Source organism: Anarhichas minor, unplaced genomic scaffold (genome assembly GCF_050575085.1).
Source record: "Anarhichas minor isolate MPS153535 unplaced genomic scaffold, ASM5057508v1 ptg000067l, whole genome shotgun sequence".
NCBI lineage: Eukaryota > Metazoa > Chordata > Actinopteri > Perciformes > Anarhichadidae > Anarhichas > Anarhichas minor.
Window position 1 is genome coordinate 3,672,633 of NW_027466513.1, and position 17,488 is coordinate 3,690,120.

The 17,488-nt window shown below is 45.0% G+C and overlaps 1 protein-coding gene and 1 long non-coding RNA gene across 3 annotated transcripts; both read right to left on the bottom strand.

Annotated features, from left to right (window-relative positions):
* Window positions 1-1,867: 1,867 nt before the first annotated feature.
* On the bottom strand, window positions 1,868-13,845 carry jph3a (junctophilin 3a). Of its 2 annotated transcripts, XM_076078562.1 has the most exons (6): window positions 13,464-13,845; window positions 8,640-9,414; window positions 7,904-8,028; window positions 6,105-6,565; window positions 5,319-5,705; window positions 1,868-3,086 (listed from the first exon to the last, which is right to left on the bottom strand). In XM_076078562.1, the coding sequence occupies exons 1-6, from the start codon at window positions 13,843-13,845 to the stop codon at window positions 3,006-3,008; spliced, it is 2,211 nt and encodes a 736-aa protein (XP_075934677.1). In that variant the 3' UTR covers window positions 1,868-3,005. The 2 variants fall into 2 exon arrangements, with proteins under 2 accessions (XP_075934677.1, XP_075934676.1); XM_076078561.1 differs by having other exon boundaries at window positions 5,319-6,565.
* A 1,559-nt stretch (window positions 13,846-15,404) lies between these two features.
* LOC142934151 (uncharacterized) lies at window positions 15,405-16,000 on the bottom strand. The gene is made up of 2 exons (XR_012947681.1): window positions 15,886-16,000; window positions 15,405-15,646 (listed from the first exon to the last, which is right to left on the bottom strand). It is a non-coding gene; the product is annotated as an uncharacterized LOC142934151 (long non-coding RNA).
* Between the last annotated feature and the right edge of the window lie 1,488 nt (window positions 16,001-17,488).

Consider the following 17,488-nt stretch of genomic DNA (forward strand, 5'->3'; position numbering starts at 1 on the left):
GAATACATTTAGCTTTGGACGCCTTTGAAGTAAAATGTGTTTTAATTATTTTACGTTATTTAAACCTATCATCTCACATATCTCCTATTTTTGGAGTTACGAATGCTATATGCCTTTTAAAATGTATATGACACACCTTAAAGTAGAAAGTGAGCTCTTTATTGTAATTACAATAACCTGTAATGACAAAATATACAATGAATGATAGTTTTTCAGAATAATAAACTACACAACATGTGGTTGTAAGTTGTAAGTTTAAGTGTCAATAATACATATTCAATTTGACTTTCAGAGCATTAATACAGCAGCAAACAACTATTTGCTGTGTAAAGATAGAGTGGAGTAAAGTCTGAGTAGAGAATGATTCTCTCTCTCTCTCTCTCTCTCTCTCTCTCTCTCTCTCTCTCTCTCTCTCTCTCTCTCTCTCTCTCTCTCTGTTGTTATCAGAGCTTCTTTGTGCTTTGTTGACATAGTCGGGCCGGCCACGCATGCTTTTATTGCCTCACTTGTTAGCTAACGGCAGCCGCTCTGCACTGCTTTCATAAGGCGGCTACAGCTGATAACCACCGTCACAGAAGCGTCCATCCTCCGGTTCCCTTTGAGATAAACACTGTTAGCTCAGTCCGCACTGTTAACGTAGTTTACACTGTTAGAGCTGTTAGCACAGTTAACCGCAAGCCGCTGGCTCAGCCGCCGCCATGTTGAGAGGCAATTTAAGTACTCCCAATCTTGTTTATAGGACCTTCAAATTAAATTAAATGATTCTAAATTAAATTAAATGAGTAATTAAGATATGTGTCAGTCTGTTTTCCATCAAACAATAGTAATATTATCAGCTGCAGTAACCTTGAATAACTGTGATACTCATCATATAGAAAATTCTGCATATTGCTTTGAGAAATGTAGTTTGTTGCGTTATGGATAAAATGCTCTCTCACAGTGTGTGTAATGTTATATTATGATAGTGACATATATTGGGATATCGTACATTTTCTGTAAAATCTATTGAGAAGCAGTTTATAGATAGACTAATTGTTGATAGATTTTTTGTTTATCCAGAAAAGTAAATTAGAAGTACGTCCTCCCAATCAAGAATCAGATGTAAAATTTAAATATAACCATAAGTCCTTGCTGGGGATTCATGTGTTCATCTGTAATGTTTTTTTTTTTACCACCTTCATGAAACTGAATCCTTGGATTGAAATGACGAGACAGCAGCAATAAACCACACCAAACACATTCATTTCAAACATTTCATTATTTTCTCCACATTAACTTTGAAACAACCTCATAAACCAAAGAGTAAGAAAGAGCATGCTCGGGCATGCAATGATGTCACAACATGATGATGCCACTGGGTGCGAAGTATAAAACATACAGTAGCTTTTTATATCATTCATAGACTCGGGGACGTTTCGGTAATCCACTGAGAGTTTTTAAAAGCTAGCGTTTATTTTACACCGCTCTCCACGTCTCATGTAGCCTTGTGTTGCTGGACTTAAAAGAGACGAGAGGGAGAAGAAACTCACAAACTGACACCAGATTGAGCAGGCTGAACAAACATGCTGAAAAAAATCTCATCCGGCCCAAAAAGAGTGTCTGGAAATGACACTGTAGAAACCCCGTTTTTCCCCTTTTTGACTTGTCCAAAAGGGGGACTGGGAGAGAGACAAAACAGTGCATGCCATTTCAGGGTGAAAGGGGGGTTTGTGTGTGTTGGGCAGGAACAGGAGTGTGGGGGGGGGTCACCTTTCTCAATGTTGAAGATCACTCGTCTCGTCTCCTCTTAGCCTGGGTGTTATTATCTCGGGTCGGGGGAGTTTTTAAAAATAAATTCGAGACGGAAAATGAATAAATACGAGGCACTCAGCGTTCTCTCTGTCTTGCAAACTGCAAAAAAAGTAACAAACTTGAATAATAATGACACATACACATATATATAGAATTAGTGGTTATAACATAACAGTCTCAAGGCTGTACAAAGGGTCAAGGCTGAGCCCTCCTCAGTATGTCAGCAGTTAAATGTGTATGTTTTTTTTGTTGGTTTTTTAAAATAATTTTGCGTGCGAATGTGTTTCACTTAACAATAAATTCAGGAAGTTCCTCGAGGTTTTTCGACTTATGGGTGGTGTTGGTCGCTGTTGAACCTGATTCGCTCCGATTCTGTGATTTTTGATTGGACGTGAAGTGGCGTGGCGGCTGATGTTGTTGTTGTTTTTTTTCATTTAAATTTTTTCTTCCAAATCTCTGCCGGCACACACGCATCCTGTGTGCGACAGGAAGTGAAAACCGTGGATGGCGTGCGCACAAAAATGAGGACAGAACAGTGATGTTAAAGGGATAGAAAATGCACTTTTAAGAAACCCCACACAGCCTCATGCAATGGTTGTGTGTGCAGTTCGTAGTGGAATAAAGGAAAGAATAATGACGGAGCCCTTTAAAATGGATCTACTCTTGCAGCATAGTTCTGTATGTAGCGCATAGTGCGAATAGGGGTTAGAGACTGACTGGTGGATGGGGGGGGGGGGGCAACAGGGGAAAGGGTTAAAAGGCAGAATGGGGGTAATTGTCTGTGGGGTTTAGGATGGAGTGTGTGCCGTGCTCTTGGTTAGCATGTTTCTCAAGATAACCAGGAAACAATGGGTTGCTATATTTTCTTGTCTAGAATGATGGAAAAATGGGCAAAACTGCCTGTGACATCTTCAGTCCATTTAACAGTACAGCTGACACCCATGCACGCTAGTTTTAAAGCTGCACTCTTCTTCTTTTCTTCTTACTTTCTTTTCCATGGTAGCAAAGCTAGAAGTAGCATAGCATCGGAAAAGGAACTGAAACGGGCTTCAACAGAGGAGAAAAGACCGGTAGCAACAATAGAAAGGCTCTCTGCTGTGTCCGTCACTCGGGCTGCGGGCTCCAGTCGAATAGGCAGAATGTCCGTCTCAGTAAGTAATAATATAATATACCGTAGTTATCAATAAGTCTTAGTAGATCATACCTCTATAAGCTTAAATAAAGAAGTGAATGAAAAGAATGGCTACTCCAATATTGAGTAATATGACCATCACCACCAGGATAGAGCTGGAGCCCTGAAAGACAAGAGAGGAGAGAAGAAGAAGTTCAGTTAATGCACGAATTCTCTCGATGGAAACAAATGAAAGAAAAACAGACGAAAAAATAGAAAACGGAAAAAAGACTCCACAGCTACAGTTGATTAAAACCACATTAGAACAAAAGTGATCAAGTATTGGATGTAATAAATTCTTAATTTATAGATTAATTAAATCCTTTCTTTGTTCACAAATATCCTACAGACGAACATACCATGTTATTTTGGAAATGTGAACCTGAGAACTGCACTTAAGTACAACTTTTTAGGTATTGTACTTGAGTATTTTAATTTTATGCTGCGTTATACTTCTATTTCACTACATCTCAGAGGAGAATGTTGCACTTTTTACTGCACTACTTTAATCTTACAGCTCGAGTTACTACTTTACTGATTAAGACTTTACAAACCAAACGTGATTAGTCTGTAACATATGATGCTGTGCTGTAGATTAAACTATCCAGCAGTATATAAAGTTCAAATCTGCTCCACCTCTCCTGGCTGTAATTAAAATGCTGCTCATGTGTTAAAGTAATGAGTAATGATATTCCAATAATATGACTCGGTGAAAGGAACCATTCTGCCCAACGAGTACTTCTACTTTAACACTTTTACAACATTTTACTGTTAAAAAGTGTAGGACTTTTATTTGTAACACAGTATTTTTTACACTATATTACTACATTTACTTAAAGGGGACATGTCATGCTCATTTCAAGGGTCATATTTGTATTTTAGGTGTCTACTAAAACATGTTTACATGCTTTAATGTTAAAAAAAACCTGTATTTTTCTTACACTGTCTGTCTGAATACACCTGTATTCACCCTCTGTCTGAAACGCTCCGTTTTAGCGCCTGTCTCTTTAAACCCATCTCCCAGTCTGCTCCGATTGGTCGGTGTTTCCGCACCTGTACCGTCGCCGTCTTCGCGGCGTCACTGCAGCCGGCAGGGACTCGCTGTTTGTCTCAACTACACCAAGTTTAGCTGCAATTCTCCCGGCGGCTGCATAGTTGTCACATCACAAACCGTACGTAAAGTCCTGACGGCTCGTTTAAAGGCACAGTTTGTGAATACAGGCTGTGTGGACGTCACAGTATTTATGTAGCACCTAGAACTGCCTTATAATAAAAAAATACATGGAAATCTAACTTGCTTACAATATGGGACCTTTAAGTAAAGATCTGTGTACTTGAGTAAAATGTGACCCCTTAGACTATTGACAGGAAGAGTGCAGACTTGTGATTTTTTTATTTTCTGTCTCTACTTTATGTTATTTGCTTTGTGTTCTCTCTGACACACAATTTCAGACCGCAGGAGTATCTTTCCTCACTCTGGATCCCCATTTCAAACTTTTATTTTACTGACATCATCAATTCGACTCCACACAGTCTCCTGGTTACTTTTAATATGCTATGGCTTTATGTTACAGCCACCGATTCTAAATGTGTGTCTTCACTTTGGTGCGGTAAACGGCTCTAAATACTACAGTACCCATGAGCCTTAGCAGGAGCCTTTGAAGAGGCCAGTCAGAGTCAAAACTACGAAACAGATTCAATACTTTTCATCGTTGCAGTTGAGAACAAAACAAAAGCAAAATGTGTTAATCCTGTACGATTACAGGACACTTTAAATAAACTTGAGTTAAGAATTTTTCCGTTAAACTACGTAAACACTGCTCTATATTACCTATTTTAAGCTGTTGTGGAGGGAGGGATGGAATTAGTTTGACTGATATTGTTTGGTGCTTTCAGCTTGTGGTATGAATATTTTTGATTTGTTCTGAAGTATAAGTATCACCTCTTGCAGTACTCACATTACTCATCAGTGTACTATAATGTAATTATCTTAAAGGAATCGTTCCACATTTTGGAAATACGATTATTTGCTTTCTTGATGAAAGTTGTTGGATGAGAAGATTGACGTGTCTGTACATTGAAGTGTGAGAGGCAATTAGCTTAGCTTAGCATAAAGACTAGAAGCAGGGGGAAACTGCTAGCCTGGCCTGCTAATGCCTCTAATGATCGCTGATTGTATCTCACTTGTTTCGTGGAAATGTAAAGACGATAAGTTGTGGAAGCATCCAACTCTCTGCGTGAAAGCAAATCAGCATATTTCCAAAAAACGATTCCTTTTGATGATTATTGCTAATTCAACTGTTAACTCTGGATTATGGAAAACATGGATCTGCACCGATCCAACACATTGACTCACTGAGTTTGATTTGAGGGTGAGAAGCTCTCCTTCCTGCTCCAGAGTGATGGGCTGAGACTTCAGGGGCGGGGAGAGGGTGAGGTCCCTGTGCAGAGGCCACTCCTCCAGCTCCGCCCCCACATTCAGGTTGTCCAGCATCTGTACAGAGTCCATGGATCCCTCTCTGACGGGCCGGAGGGCCCGGGCTCGCAGCCGGTTGTTTTTGGGGGCCGGGGACTCCGGGCCCAGCCCCCGAGACGTCTGCGAGTCCGGACACTGAAGCCTCATGTCGACCGTGTAGTCGGTCATCCTCTCCTCGTCCTGCTCCGTGAGGCGCGAGTGGGCGGGGCTCCACCTAAGGGTGCTTTCAGCAGTCCAGCCCCCGGTGAGGCCGTCCAGCCTTTGGTCGATTACAGCATGCTCGTTAAGCTTGTGGTTGGAAGGGTTGTGCTGCTTCGGATGGTGGTTGGAGTAGACATGCTCTCGGGGGTTGTAGCTAGAAGAGACGTGGTCCTTTGCATTGTGATTAGAGGAGATATAATCTTGGGGCTTGTGATTGGAAGAAGCATGCTCAGAAGTCTTGTGATTGGACATGTTATGTTCCAAGGCCTTGTGATTGGATAAAATGTGCACCTGCTGCTTGTAGTTGGAAGAGGCATGCTCGCAGGCCTTGTGATTGGTGGAAGAATGATCCCATGTTTTGTGATTGGAGGACGAGTACTCTCTCGACTTGTGATTGGAAGAGGCTTGCTTGGAGGGCTTTTGGTTGGAGAGGGAGTGCTCCCATGCTCTGTAGGAGGAGGCGTGCTCCCGGGACTTGTGATTGGATGAGGATTTCTCCCGGGGTTTGTGGTTGGACAAAGGGGCCTGCTCGTGACCGTTAATTTGCCCCTCCTGCTCCTCCAGGAGGGAGGGCGTGGTGGAGCGGCTGCTGCCCCCGCGCTCCGGATACATGTCTTCGGTCCAATTGTTAGCCCCGCCCCTCGGCAGATCCACGCCCCGCCCCTCCACCAGCACCTGAATCTCGGCAGTGCCCTGATCGTCCACGGCGGTCTGGCGCATGAAGCAGGCGTTTCTGGGGCGATGGGCGTGCTTGGTCGGGCTGCGGGGGGGCGAGGTGGGCACGCTCAGCACGGGGCTGAGATCGGGTGTTATCACGGGCGGCGTGGTGTCCGGCGTGCACAGCTCCGGACTGTCTGTTCCCGTGGAGATCACTTCATGGTCTTTGTCCTTGGCGTCCTGGTGCTTGGGCCTCTGACACTCGAGCCCTACGAAAACAGCCGGAGAAGAACACACAGTGAGGTGATTTGGCACCAATCCACCAAGAGTGTGTGTGTGTGTGTGTGTGTGTGTGTGTGTGTGTGTACATGCGTACGTGCGTGTGTGTGTGTGTGTGTGTGTGTACATGCGTACGTGCGTGTGTGTGTGTGTGTACATGCGTACGTGCGTGTGTGTGTGTGTGTGTGTGTGTGTGTGTGTTATCAGCATGCAGAGTAACAAAAGGAGAGAAAAGCTGCACACAAACTGGATCTGTTGCTGTCACTGTTGGCTTAGAGAGGATTAACTAGTGAATGCACTTGATACTGTTTGAATTCTCAAAGGCTTTAAATCCTCCTGTAGTTTATTATGAGATCATATTTGTGTGTGTAAACACTGAGCCTACTGTATCACACATTTGACATATTTTCTTTTAATAAATACACGTAAACGTAGATTTTAAATGGAGTTAATACGTGTGATTCCCTTATTTCCATAATTTTCTGCCTTTTTTAAAATCCAGTCACGACTTATGACTAATTGTAACAACACGGGTCTCTGGGGGAAAACGAAGCAACTTAAAAGTGGGCAGAAATGGGCAATAAAACAAAACAAAAAAAGGAATAAAAGAGAGAAGAAAAAGTAATGCTGTCATATCATATTTCTACACAAACAGTAGAAACCTTTGTACAGGAACTTGATTATTTGTTTCAACAAACTGATCAATCGTTGCAGCTCTACGGTGAGATTACATCACCAGTGAATTATCAGCAAATAGGTATCTTAGTATCCAGCAATTTGACTCTAAACATACCAGCACTAGTGTTGGTTGTCAATTAATGAATAAATAAAAGTGGGCAGAAATCTGACAATAAAACAAAACTATATATATATGATATATATATATATAGTTTTGTAACCATCAATTTCACTTTAATTGTACTAGTGTTGGTTATCAGGCACCTGCAGTAGAAATAAAAAATAATTAATTAATAAATTAGATAAATAAATACACAAATATACGAATGATACAAATCTGTTTGCTGACACAAGAGTAACGTAGCAGCCATTAAATTCTGCGTTGGAAACATATAAACGACAGTGTGGCTGTGGCTCAGTGTGAAGAGCGGGTTGTTCTCTTTAACCACAAGGTTCGATCCCCGGCTCCGTCTGTCCACATGTCAAAGTGTCCTTGAGCAAGACACTGAACCCCAAGTTGCGTTTTGATGCAGCTCACTGCTCCTAATGCTTACAGGAGGAGTTAAATGCAGAGGTCACATTTCTACCTGTATTCATGTGTGGATTGTAGTAAAGTTTAATAAGGGGGATTTTCAGTGTCGTCCGCTCACCGTTCCCGTAGATGTGGAAGGAGGGAGAGAGCTCTTTGGCAGCGATGCGGGCCAGTCGACACTCCTCCGTGGCCTTCTGGGCGACTCCTTCAGCGGCCTCCGCCTTCCCTCGAGCATGGCTCATCCTGAACAGGTGGAAACACTTGCTTGTACTTTACTTGAGTATTTTCATTTAGTGTGACTTTATATTTTTATTCTACTACATCTCAGAGGTGAATCATTTTTACTCCATCAAATGTATCTGTTAACTTTAGTCTCTTTTCATCCCCTTTCTGTCCAGTGAAAACCACATATCTCCAGATGTGTTAATGTTGAATGTTTGTGATAAACTGTTGAGAAAATCCTCCCACTTCTTCAGCTGAATAAACTCTTTAAAAAGCCTCTTGGATCAGCTAGAAAATGCATCGTCACAAAGCTGAAAACAGGCTGTTTTTCTTAGAGATACGTGGTTCTCACAGGACAGAGACGCTACAAACACATGATGATCTTATAGCATATGATGCTTTTATGTACATCAAAGGAGTAAACAGGATATGAAAGAGTTAAAACACATGCAACATACACATTAATGCAGCAGAAACATCAGATATAATATATAATAGTAAAACACTGAAAGGAACTTTACTTTTGATGCTTTAAGTACATTTTACTGATACATGCTTTTATTTAAGTTACATCTTGAATGCAGGATTTTTTCACAAATAAATAAAATAGGATTGAAAAGTGAACATGTTACCTCGACATGGCGATCTCTGCTTTCTGCTTGGAGATGTCTGCAGCCTTCTCTGCAGACTCCACAGCCCGGTCCACCTTCTCTCTGATCTTACTGGCCCTCAGCGGGATCAGGTTCTTGCGTTTCCCGCTCACCAACGCATTCTGCTTGTACTTCCCTTCCTCCTTGGTGCCATCAGGGAAGGTGGTGCACCCGTACCCGTGCCTCTTGTTCCCCACCCACTCCCCTTCATAGTGCAGGCCGTCCGAGCGCCGGCTGACGCCCCAGCCGGCCCTCTGGTCGCTCCGCCACTCGCCAGCGTACATTTCAGTGACGGTGGCGTCCACGGGGGCGCCCTGTTCGCTCTCACTGGCATTGGAGTGGATGTCGGATGCAGCAGAGCTGACGGTGCTCATGCCCGCCTCGCTGCAGAAGGAGCTCTGCTTGCTGAGCTGACTGGCCAGTGAGCTTTTGGACTCGGAGCGCCGCAGCTTCAGGCCGCTCAGGATGGACTGCCGGAAGCGGCCTTTCCTCTTCCTCTGGCGCTCGGCTTCACTGGGCGCCATCAGAGCGAACCCACCCCGGCCCACAGGGCTCCCGGCCAGACCGGCCACCACCCCGTCCGTGGGCGTGGTGCCGTCCTCCAGCACAGCCGGAGGGCCGTGGCTGTGCTCGGAGCGGAGGGAGTTTATGGATGTTCGCAGAGGGAAGAGGATGACGGCCGCCATGCCGTACGGCACACTCTGCCGCACGCCATAGCCATGACGCATCCCGCCCAGCCACTGGCCTTGGTAGGTTCCTGAGAGACAGATGGAGACATTAAGAGTCAGATTATTGTCCCTGTTTTTAAACTTTGCACAGACATTCGTTGTTCCCAGAATACACAGATACGCCACTGTGCATCTCCTGCTGATTTGTAATTAAGCCACATGTGGTTAAACGTCAGTGACATTACGGATGTTTACAACTGTTCTGTTCTGTTGGAGGGAAGAGAACGCACCGCTTTGTACTCGTATAATTACAGCTTTGAGTGTGGTGATTACTTCTAGGAAACAACATAAATGTGGGTGTTTCCTCCATCACACTGGTAAAGTCGAGGATTGACCGACACCACGGTGTCACGATCATCAGTGCATTGTTTGTGTCACAGTGTGCTGTTCCTCACACAGGTTACAGACAAGAAGCTTACAACTCTGAGTGGTTTAGAGGAAGAAAAAGATTCACTTACGAGTAACAAATCATCTGTGGCGTGAGCAGAAAACAGAAGCTGTCTTTGGAAAAACATTTAAATTTATTTATTTTTGTTGACATGACGTCATCATTTCATGTTAGTTTATAAAAGTGATTTGTTGTCTTCAAAATCCATTTTAATATAAGATAGTGTTGAATATGTAGTGTGGAGCTGGAGCTGTCCCTGGTGCTGAAATGAAACCCTGAACGATACGTGGAGGTTTACATTTTACCAAGCTCACTCACTGTGACCCACTTTAATAGATATGAATAATACATAGTTTAAATGTACTGTTATTATATAAGATACTGTTAATGCAATGAGAATATTTCAACCTCACAAGAAAGCAAAATGTTCTTGTACAAAGATTTGTTTTTCTTTTGTTCCTGGAGCTGTTTCACCACCGTCCACGACTTGTGTTTTATAATTTTAAATTTTTCAGCTTTGAGCAACCCCTCACATTCTTTTTTTGCACTGCATTGTGGGAGAAAAATTAAATATATTTTGGGTGCATACTTAATTGTTTGAGTTTAATTCATTTTGTCACTGTTGTAGTGTGCAAGGCCGGATTACTGATTACCCCAAAATCCCCAAATTCAGTGTGATTCATTTCGCAATCTTAAGAGCAATATGAATTAAACAAAAAGTGTTTTAAAGCAGCATTAACTGATGTTTGGCCACTTGGGGGCAGAACAACAAGCTGTAAACACACGATGACATATCTTTACCTTTATGAAGTTGGCATGGAGAGTGTGTTGGCGAACATTAGCTCATTCACAAGCTACTAACTGTGTCTGTCTGCATCCAGTGGTGATACTTTAGAAATACTCGGGTACAAGTCAAATTCTAAGTACAAGTATGAGCATCAACATATACTTTAAGTACCAAAAGTAAAAGTACTGAATATTCAGATTTGAGAATAATAATAATGTCTATTGGTTTATTATTATCAATGCTTTGATTTTAAGTGGTTTAATCTGGCCACGCTGCAGTTAACACACTATATGCAGTACTACACAGAATTACTGCATATAGTGTGTTCATTCTGTCAGAATAGTACGTAGCCTAGGACTGGGTCACAACTCGATACTGTACATTGATTCTATACGCACGCTTTGAGTGTGTAGTGTTTTGTTTAGATTAAGTAAAGTCAACACAGTCGGAGTGCCGAATAAATAAAAACGCTTGTTTTTGATGTGCTGTTGAAGAAGACTATTCTCCCACAATGCAATGCTACAGGAAATAGAGGAGCTGCAAAACATCAAAATAAACTCCAGATTGTAGTTAAACAACCAAAACATATTAAATCTAAGTCTAGTTTGATTGAGGTGTAAAAAGTACTCAGAAATTTTACTTACAGAAAAGTAGCAATACTACAATGTAGAAATACTCTGTTACAAGTACACATCGTGCATTCAAAATGTTAAGTAAATAGAAAAATATTACCATCAAAATGTACTTTAAGTACCAAAAGTAAAGGTGCTCATTATGCAGAATGGCCTATTTAAGAATGATAAACATTATATTATTGGATTAATTATTAATGCATTAATGTGTTCACTAATTTAATGTGTCAGCTGGTGATGGTGGAACACATTTTAATTACTTTATATACTGCTTAACTTAAAATAATACATCATAATTTAATAGTTAATTTTTGTAATAATAATCTAAATCTGCAAAGTAACTTGAGTTATTAAATAAATGTAGTGGAGTAAAAAGTACAATACTTCTCTCTGAGATGTAGTGGAGTGAAAGTATAATGAAGCATTCAATTAATTTAGTTATTTTCTATTGCATGATGTCCTGTTGGTAAAAGTTGAGCATACAAACTGTAAATCATTAGTGTAGTCTGGAATTGGGACTCACACTGTTTTCAAATAAATCCTGCAGATACTTTTTTTCCAGGTAATTCTCTGTATTTTTCACTTAAATGTATTTTCTTCGATTGCCTTTGTGTGTTGTCTTATTTACCGACATGTATTTGACTTTTTAAAGACTTTTAAGGCTCCACAAACTAAAAACAGTTGGTGTCGATCAGGAGCTGTCCGAGGTGCTGAAACCAAACGTGTACTGCCTGTCCCTCGTTGGACCTGTCTAAAATATGTTTTAATTAAAATTTTTAATAAGCACTTGCTGTGTTGACAGGCCTGTCAGTGTGTGTGTGTGTGTGTGTGTGTGTGTGTGTGTGTGTGTGGAAAACAGCGTCCTGCACATTTATTGGGTTGTGGAAAATGTGTCAGCCCGTGCGTGCTATATTCATCTGTCGGCGGTCTTCCACGTGAGCGGAAGAAAGAAGCAGAGCTGTCGCGTGACGCAGTCTTTAAAAAAAAAATAAAATGTTTTTCTTTCTTCACCATCTTTGTTTTAGATTTGTTAAAACAGCAGGTATGACGATGTCAGCCTTAGTGCTCACGTTGGGAGCCGCCACCTCCCGCTGAACAACCTCCACCTTCAATGCAGCACAGACACACACACACACACACACACACACACACATACACACACACACACTGTGTTTTCATTCCACCTGCATCATCCGGTGCTCGGAGGGAGGCGGGCGGTGCAGGCCGGGGCAGCATCGGTTATCAAACGGCCTAGATTTACAAATGAGACTGGCGGAGGCAGAGAGCCAATCGGAGAGGCAGAAGAGCCGCGAGCTGGTCTCCGGTGACACGCTGACCTGCTGTTTCCGCGTTACCATGGCGACAGAGGGTGTGATGCAGAGGGGAGAGCGGCGAAGGTGTGTTTCTGTAAATCCGTGCGCGTCTAAACAGACGAAGTGATGGGACTTCAACATGGTTTGATTTCTAATGTTAGAAACACACGCCCCCTTTTTCAACATCCACGGCCTGTTTTTATAATAATGATCATAATGATGACGGCCGGTCAGTCGGCCAAAGACCACAGACCTCCTGTCTGATGAGGAGGTGGTGGGCACACCGACATGAAGAAGGTCCCCAACCCCTCCAACACTGAAGCAAGACAACTAGACTGAAAGAGACGTGGCTGTGCTGTTAGTAGTCATCTTGCGTCTCTTTGTAGTCATTGTGTGTCTCCTTGTGGTCATCTTGTCTCTTTGTAGTCGATTGTATCTCTTTCAGTCGCATTCTGCAGGTCGAGTCGAACTCTCAGGTGCTTTTGGTTGAAAAACTGCAGCTAAACTTCATATACTTTATATAATACTGAATATTGAGTTCATGCTGGAGATGAAGAGAGGCTGTCTGACTCCTGTCGAAGGCTTCCTGCCACAGCAGATCCACACTGTCACTCCCTCACAGATATTATACTAAATACTTTACATTATATGGGCCCCCAGAGCCCTTGGGTCCCTCGGCCCGGTAGGTCTGCTCAGTAATCCAGCATGTGGATGTGACCTACATGTCTTTTATGTAGCCTACATTTGAGATGTGACACAGTGGATTTTAGCAGCAGGCTAAGTAAGCAAGTCGCTCCACTTGCCACCTGAATATCAGTTTGTGGAACGAGAGTAGAGATGTTCTATTCCTTTAGTCAAACGGGGCTGAATGTGATCTCTAAACTGGTGTTTGTGAGAAGATACTGGGAGGGTAAAGTGGGCTTTCCTTTGCAGAAAAATAGTTTGTAAGCATCCTTACCTCCATCAGAGTAGGTTTCAGTGCCGTATCCATCCTGCAGCCCGTTGCTCCACGTCCCCTCGTACCGGGCCCCGCTCGCCGTGCTCTCCAGCTGCCCGTAGCGTCCTTTGAACCCCTGCGTCCACTCCCCTCTGTACTCCCAGCGGCCCTTGCTCTCCACTCCGATGCCATGCCGCTTGCCCTGCGCCCAGGTGCCCTGGTAGCTGTTCCCGCTGGGCCACGTGTACACGCCCAGGACCTCGAAGCCGTGGCTCCAGGCGCCGGCGTACTCGCCCTGACCCTGGGGCCCCGTGCAGACCCCTCGTCCATGGGCTTTACCCTGCTCCCACCCCCCGCAGTACGACCCCCCGTCATCAAAGTCAAACCTGCCTCCAGTGGACATGCATGAAACAGGTTTTGGCAAATCCTTAGAACGTCAAGAAAAAGAAAAAACAAGGGTCCGGTTCACTCAGAAGGAGCAAAATAGGGAGGAGGCCCCGTTTGAAGCTGGCAGCATGGAGGTGCAGGGCCTCGACTCTCCCTCTCCTGTTAGTTTAGGATGTAAAACACCAGCTCCTCGTTTGATATGAAGCAGGACGTGGCCCGAAGAGCGTCGCCCCACGATGGAGAAGCAGCCTAAGCCTCAGCGACGGGTCTGGAGTGACGAACGCAGCTGCTGTGCATGCTGCTTCCCATGGGCATGCAGGCTCAGAGTGCTTCTCATCCTCCTCCTCCTCCACTTCCTCCTCCACCTTCCTGCTCCGTGCAGCCTCGCAACCGGGGAGCTCACCGGCCCGTCAGCCTCAGCCGGTGCAGCGGGGCGCTCCAGACAAGCGAGGCCTAGGCTTTTCCAGCAGTCCCAGAGGCCCACAGAGCGGCGGCGGTGGTGGTGGCAGCTATAGCGACCGAGCTCAGCTCAATCAGACATTACAGCATCCACACATCCGCTGCCACACCGGCACACAGAGAGGGAGACAGGAGGAGGATGCTGCTGCACTGGTACGCCATTAAAAAAAAATTGATAAAAATCCAGAGACGTTGGAGCTCTATAGCTGCTGGCCTGTAAAACAAGGCTCAGAGACACACATCCGCGAGCAGCCTCAGCCTTTCGGCAGACATAACGGAGAGTGAATATCTCCTCTTCCTCCACTCTGCTCCGCTGTGATCTGAAGATGAGCCTCCCTCCTGGAGACGAGGATGTGAAGAAGAAAATAATGAATTATTCCTCTTCCTTTCCCTTTGTCCTCTGCATTTCAGCACTCGCCCTAAAATCTGGATTGTTGTTGTATCCCAATTCCACCAAGTCATCTGTCCTCTCTTGTTTTTCGGCCTCTCTCTCTCTCTCTCTCTCTCTAAAATCTGCTCATTACAGGACTGTTCCACCCCAGCCAATACCCCTCCCCCACACACACACACACAGACACCGAGCACACACACTCCTTCTCCCGGCTCTTAAAGAGATAGCGACGGAGGGATGGTGCAAACGGCTGCATGCTCAGAGCTCGCTGCTCTCTCCCTTTGGGGATACAGCCTGCTTTTCCTCATTAACCAGCCTCATTTCACTTCCTCTGCTCTTTCTCAGACTGAAACCTGGTCAGTCAGCAATCTGTTTTCCTGATAACTATGAGGTTTGTGAGCTCAATGATTTCCGTGGCACTCTATCTCCAAAGCTAATTGCTGTTTTTTCACTGTAGGCAACCCAATGTATTGTATCTGTCACTTGAGGAGGCTTCATTAGACCCAGACTGACCTTTTACTTGCACAAACACATTTCTAACGTCTGTCTGCTGGTTCAGTAACTACAGGAGCTTCACCACAACCTGACAGGCGAACACAGTCGTCTGTACTGTTAGAGCGGTCACATGGTTAATATTTGTCTAATCAATAACTGGAGCATGATGGTATTGGAAATGTCACAACCCGGCTCAAAAAGTCGTAACATGAGGGAGACAAGACGAGTGATAAAAGTAATAAATAGACATTTATTTAAAGTACAACTAACTAAACCTAACTAAATAAACAAACAAAACAAGGCAGCAGCAGCCAGCCAGGTCCTCCACACAGGAGTCAGAGGGGAGAGGCACCACAGTCAAAGAAGAGGGGCAGCCTTTATAGCTGGGACCAACCCAGCAGGCTCAGGTGGGGCTCGTTAGCGGCCGATCAACATCCTGCAAGACAACCTGAGAGGAAACAGACACAGACCCCTGGTGGAAAGGAGGGGTCGTCACAGAAATCTATCTCGTCATCGAACAAACCATCGGCTGGATTATATGGTGACCAGAAAATGGTGTCAAAGACTCGACTGACACCGGCTGCGTCAGTGTAAACTGGTTAAACTGGTAATATAGTCTTTATAGTCTGCTGTATAAACAGGTGAACATAATTAGAAGAAAGAGATCAAAAAAACTTCAGATCAGATTACAAGGAAAGTGTGTGTCATTACATTGAGCTGTAGTCTCCTGGCTGTAGTCTCCTGGCTGCAGTCTCCTGGCTGTAGTCTCCTGGCTGCAGTCTCCTGGCTGCAGTCTCCTGGCTGCAGTCTCCTGGCTGCAGTCTCCTGGCTGCAGTCTCCTGGCTGTAGTCTCCTGGCTGCAGTCTCCTGGCTGCAGTCTCCTGGCTGTAGTCTCCTAGCTGCAGTCTCCTGGCTGCAGTCTCCTGGCTGCAGTCTCCTGGCTGTAGTCTCCTGGCTGCAGTCTCCTGGCTGTAGTCTCTTAGCTGTAGTCTCCTGGCTGTAGTCTCCTGGCTGTAGTCTCCTGGCTGTAGTCTCCTGGCTGCAGTCTCCTGGCTGTAGTCTCCTGGCTACAGTCTCCTGGCTGCAGTCTCCTGGCTGCAGTCTCCTGGCTGCAGTCTCCTGGCTGCAGTCTCCTGGCTGCAGTCTCCTGGCTGTAGTCTCCTGGCTACAGTCTCCTGGCTGCAGTCTCCTGGCTGCAGTCTCCTGGCTACAGTCTCCTGGCTGCAGTCTCCTGGCTGCAGTCTCCTGGCTGCAGTCTCCTGGCTGCAGTCTCCTGGCTGCAGTCTCCTGGCTGTAGTCTCCTAGCTGCAGTCTCCTGGCTGCAGTCTCCTGGCTGCAGTCTCCTGGCTGCAGTCTCCTGGCTGCAGTCTCCTGGCTGCAGTCTCCTGGCTGTAGTCTCCTGGCTGCAGTCTCCTGGCTGCAGTCTCCTGGCTGTAGTCTCCTAGCTGCAGTCTCCTGGCTGCAGTCTCCTGGCTGCAGTCTCCTGGCTGCAGTCTCCTGGCTGTAGTCTCCTGGCTGCAGTCTCCTGGCTGCAGTCTCCTGGCTGTAGTCTCTTAGCTGTAGTCTCCTGGCTGTAGTCTCCTGGCTGTAGTCTCCTGGCTGTAGTCTCCTGGCTGCAGTCTCCTGGCTGTAGTCTCCTGGCTACAGTCTCCTGGCTGTAGTCTCTTAGCTGTAGTCTCCTGGCTGTAGTCTCCTGGCTGCAGTCTCCTGGCTGTAGTCTCCTGGCTACAGTCTCCTGGCTGCAGTCTCCTGGCTGTAGTCTCCTGGCTGCAGTCTCCTGGCTACAGTCTCCTGGCTGTAGTCTCTTAGCTGTAGTCTCCTGGCTGCAGTCTCCTGGCTGCAGTCTCCTGGCTGTAGTCTCCTGGCTGTAGTCTCCTGGCTGCAGTCTCCTGGCTGTAGTCTCTTAGCTGTAGTCTCCTGGCTGTAGTCTCCTGGCTGCAGTCTCCTGGCTGCAGTCTCCTGGCTGCAGTCTCCTGGCTACAGTCTCCTGGCTGTAGTCTCCTGGCTGCAGTCTCCTGGCTGTAGTCTCTTAGCTGTAGTCTCCTGGCTGTAGTCAGCACACGCACACATGCACACACCCTATGTAACCCAATCTAATTGTAATAGATACTCCCAGACTCTTTTTATTTCATTACCTACTGTACGTCATCGTAACTGCTTCATGTTATTGTCTGTATGTCTGTCTTTACGTCTGTCTTCCATGTTTGTGTCACTGTATGTATTTGTTTGTCACATTGTTTCACCAGTAAAAAAAAAAACAGTATGTAAAAAAAGAAATGCATTGATTAAAAGTTAGATGAGAGGAGGATGTAAC

Excerpts from the sequence above, each read along its gene's own strand:
- jph3a (XM_076078561.1), bottom strand. The coding sequence starts at position 13,845 with ATGTCCACTGGAGGCAGGTTTGACTTTGATGACGGGGGGTCGTACTGC. Across the intron at positions 9,415-13,463 it reads TGAAACCTACTCTGATGGAG|GAACCTACCAAGGCCAGTGG; the intron begins GTAAGGATGCTT and ends TCTGTCTCTCAG. Across the intron at positions 8,029-8,639 it reads GCAGAGATCGCCATGTCGAG|GATGAGCCATGCTCGAGGGA; the intron begins GTAACATGTTCA and ends CCACCTGTTCAG.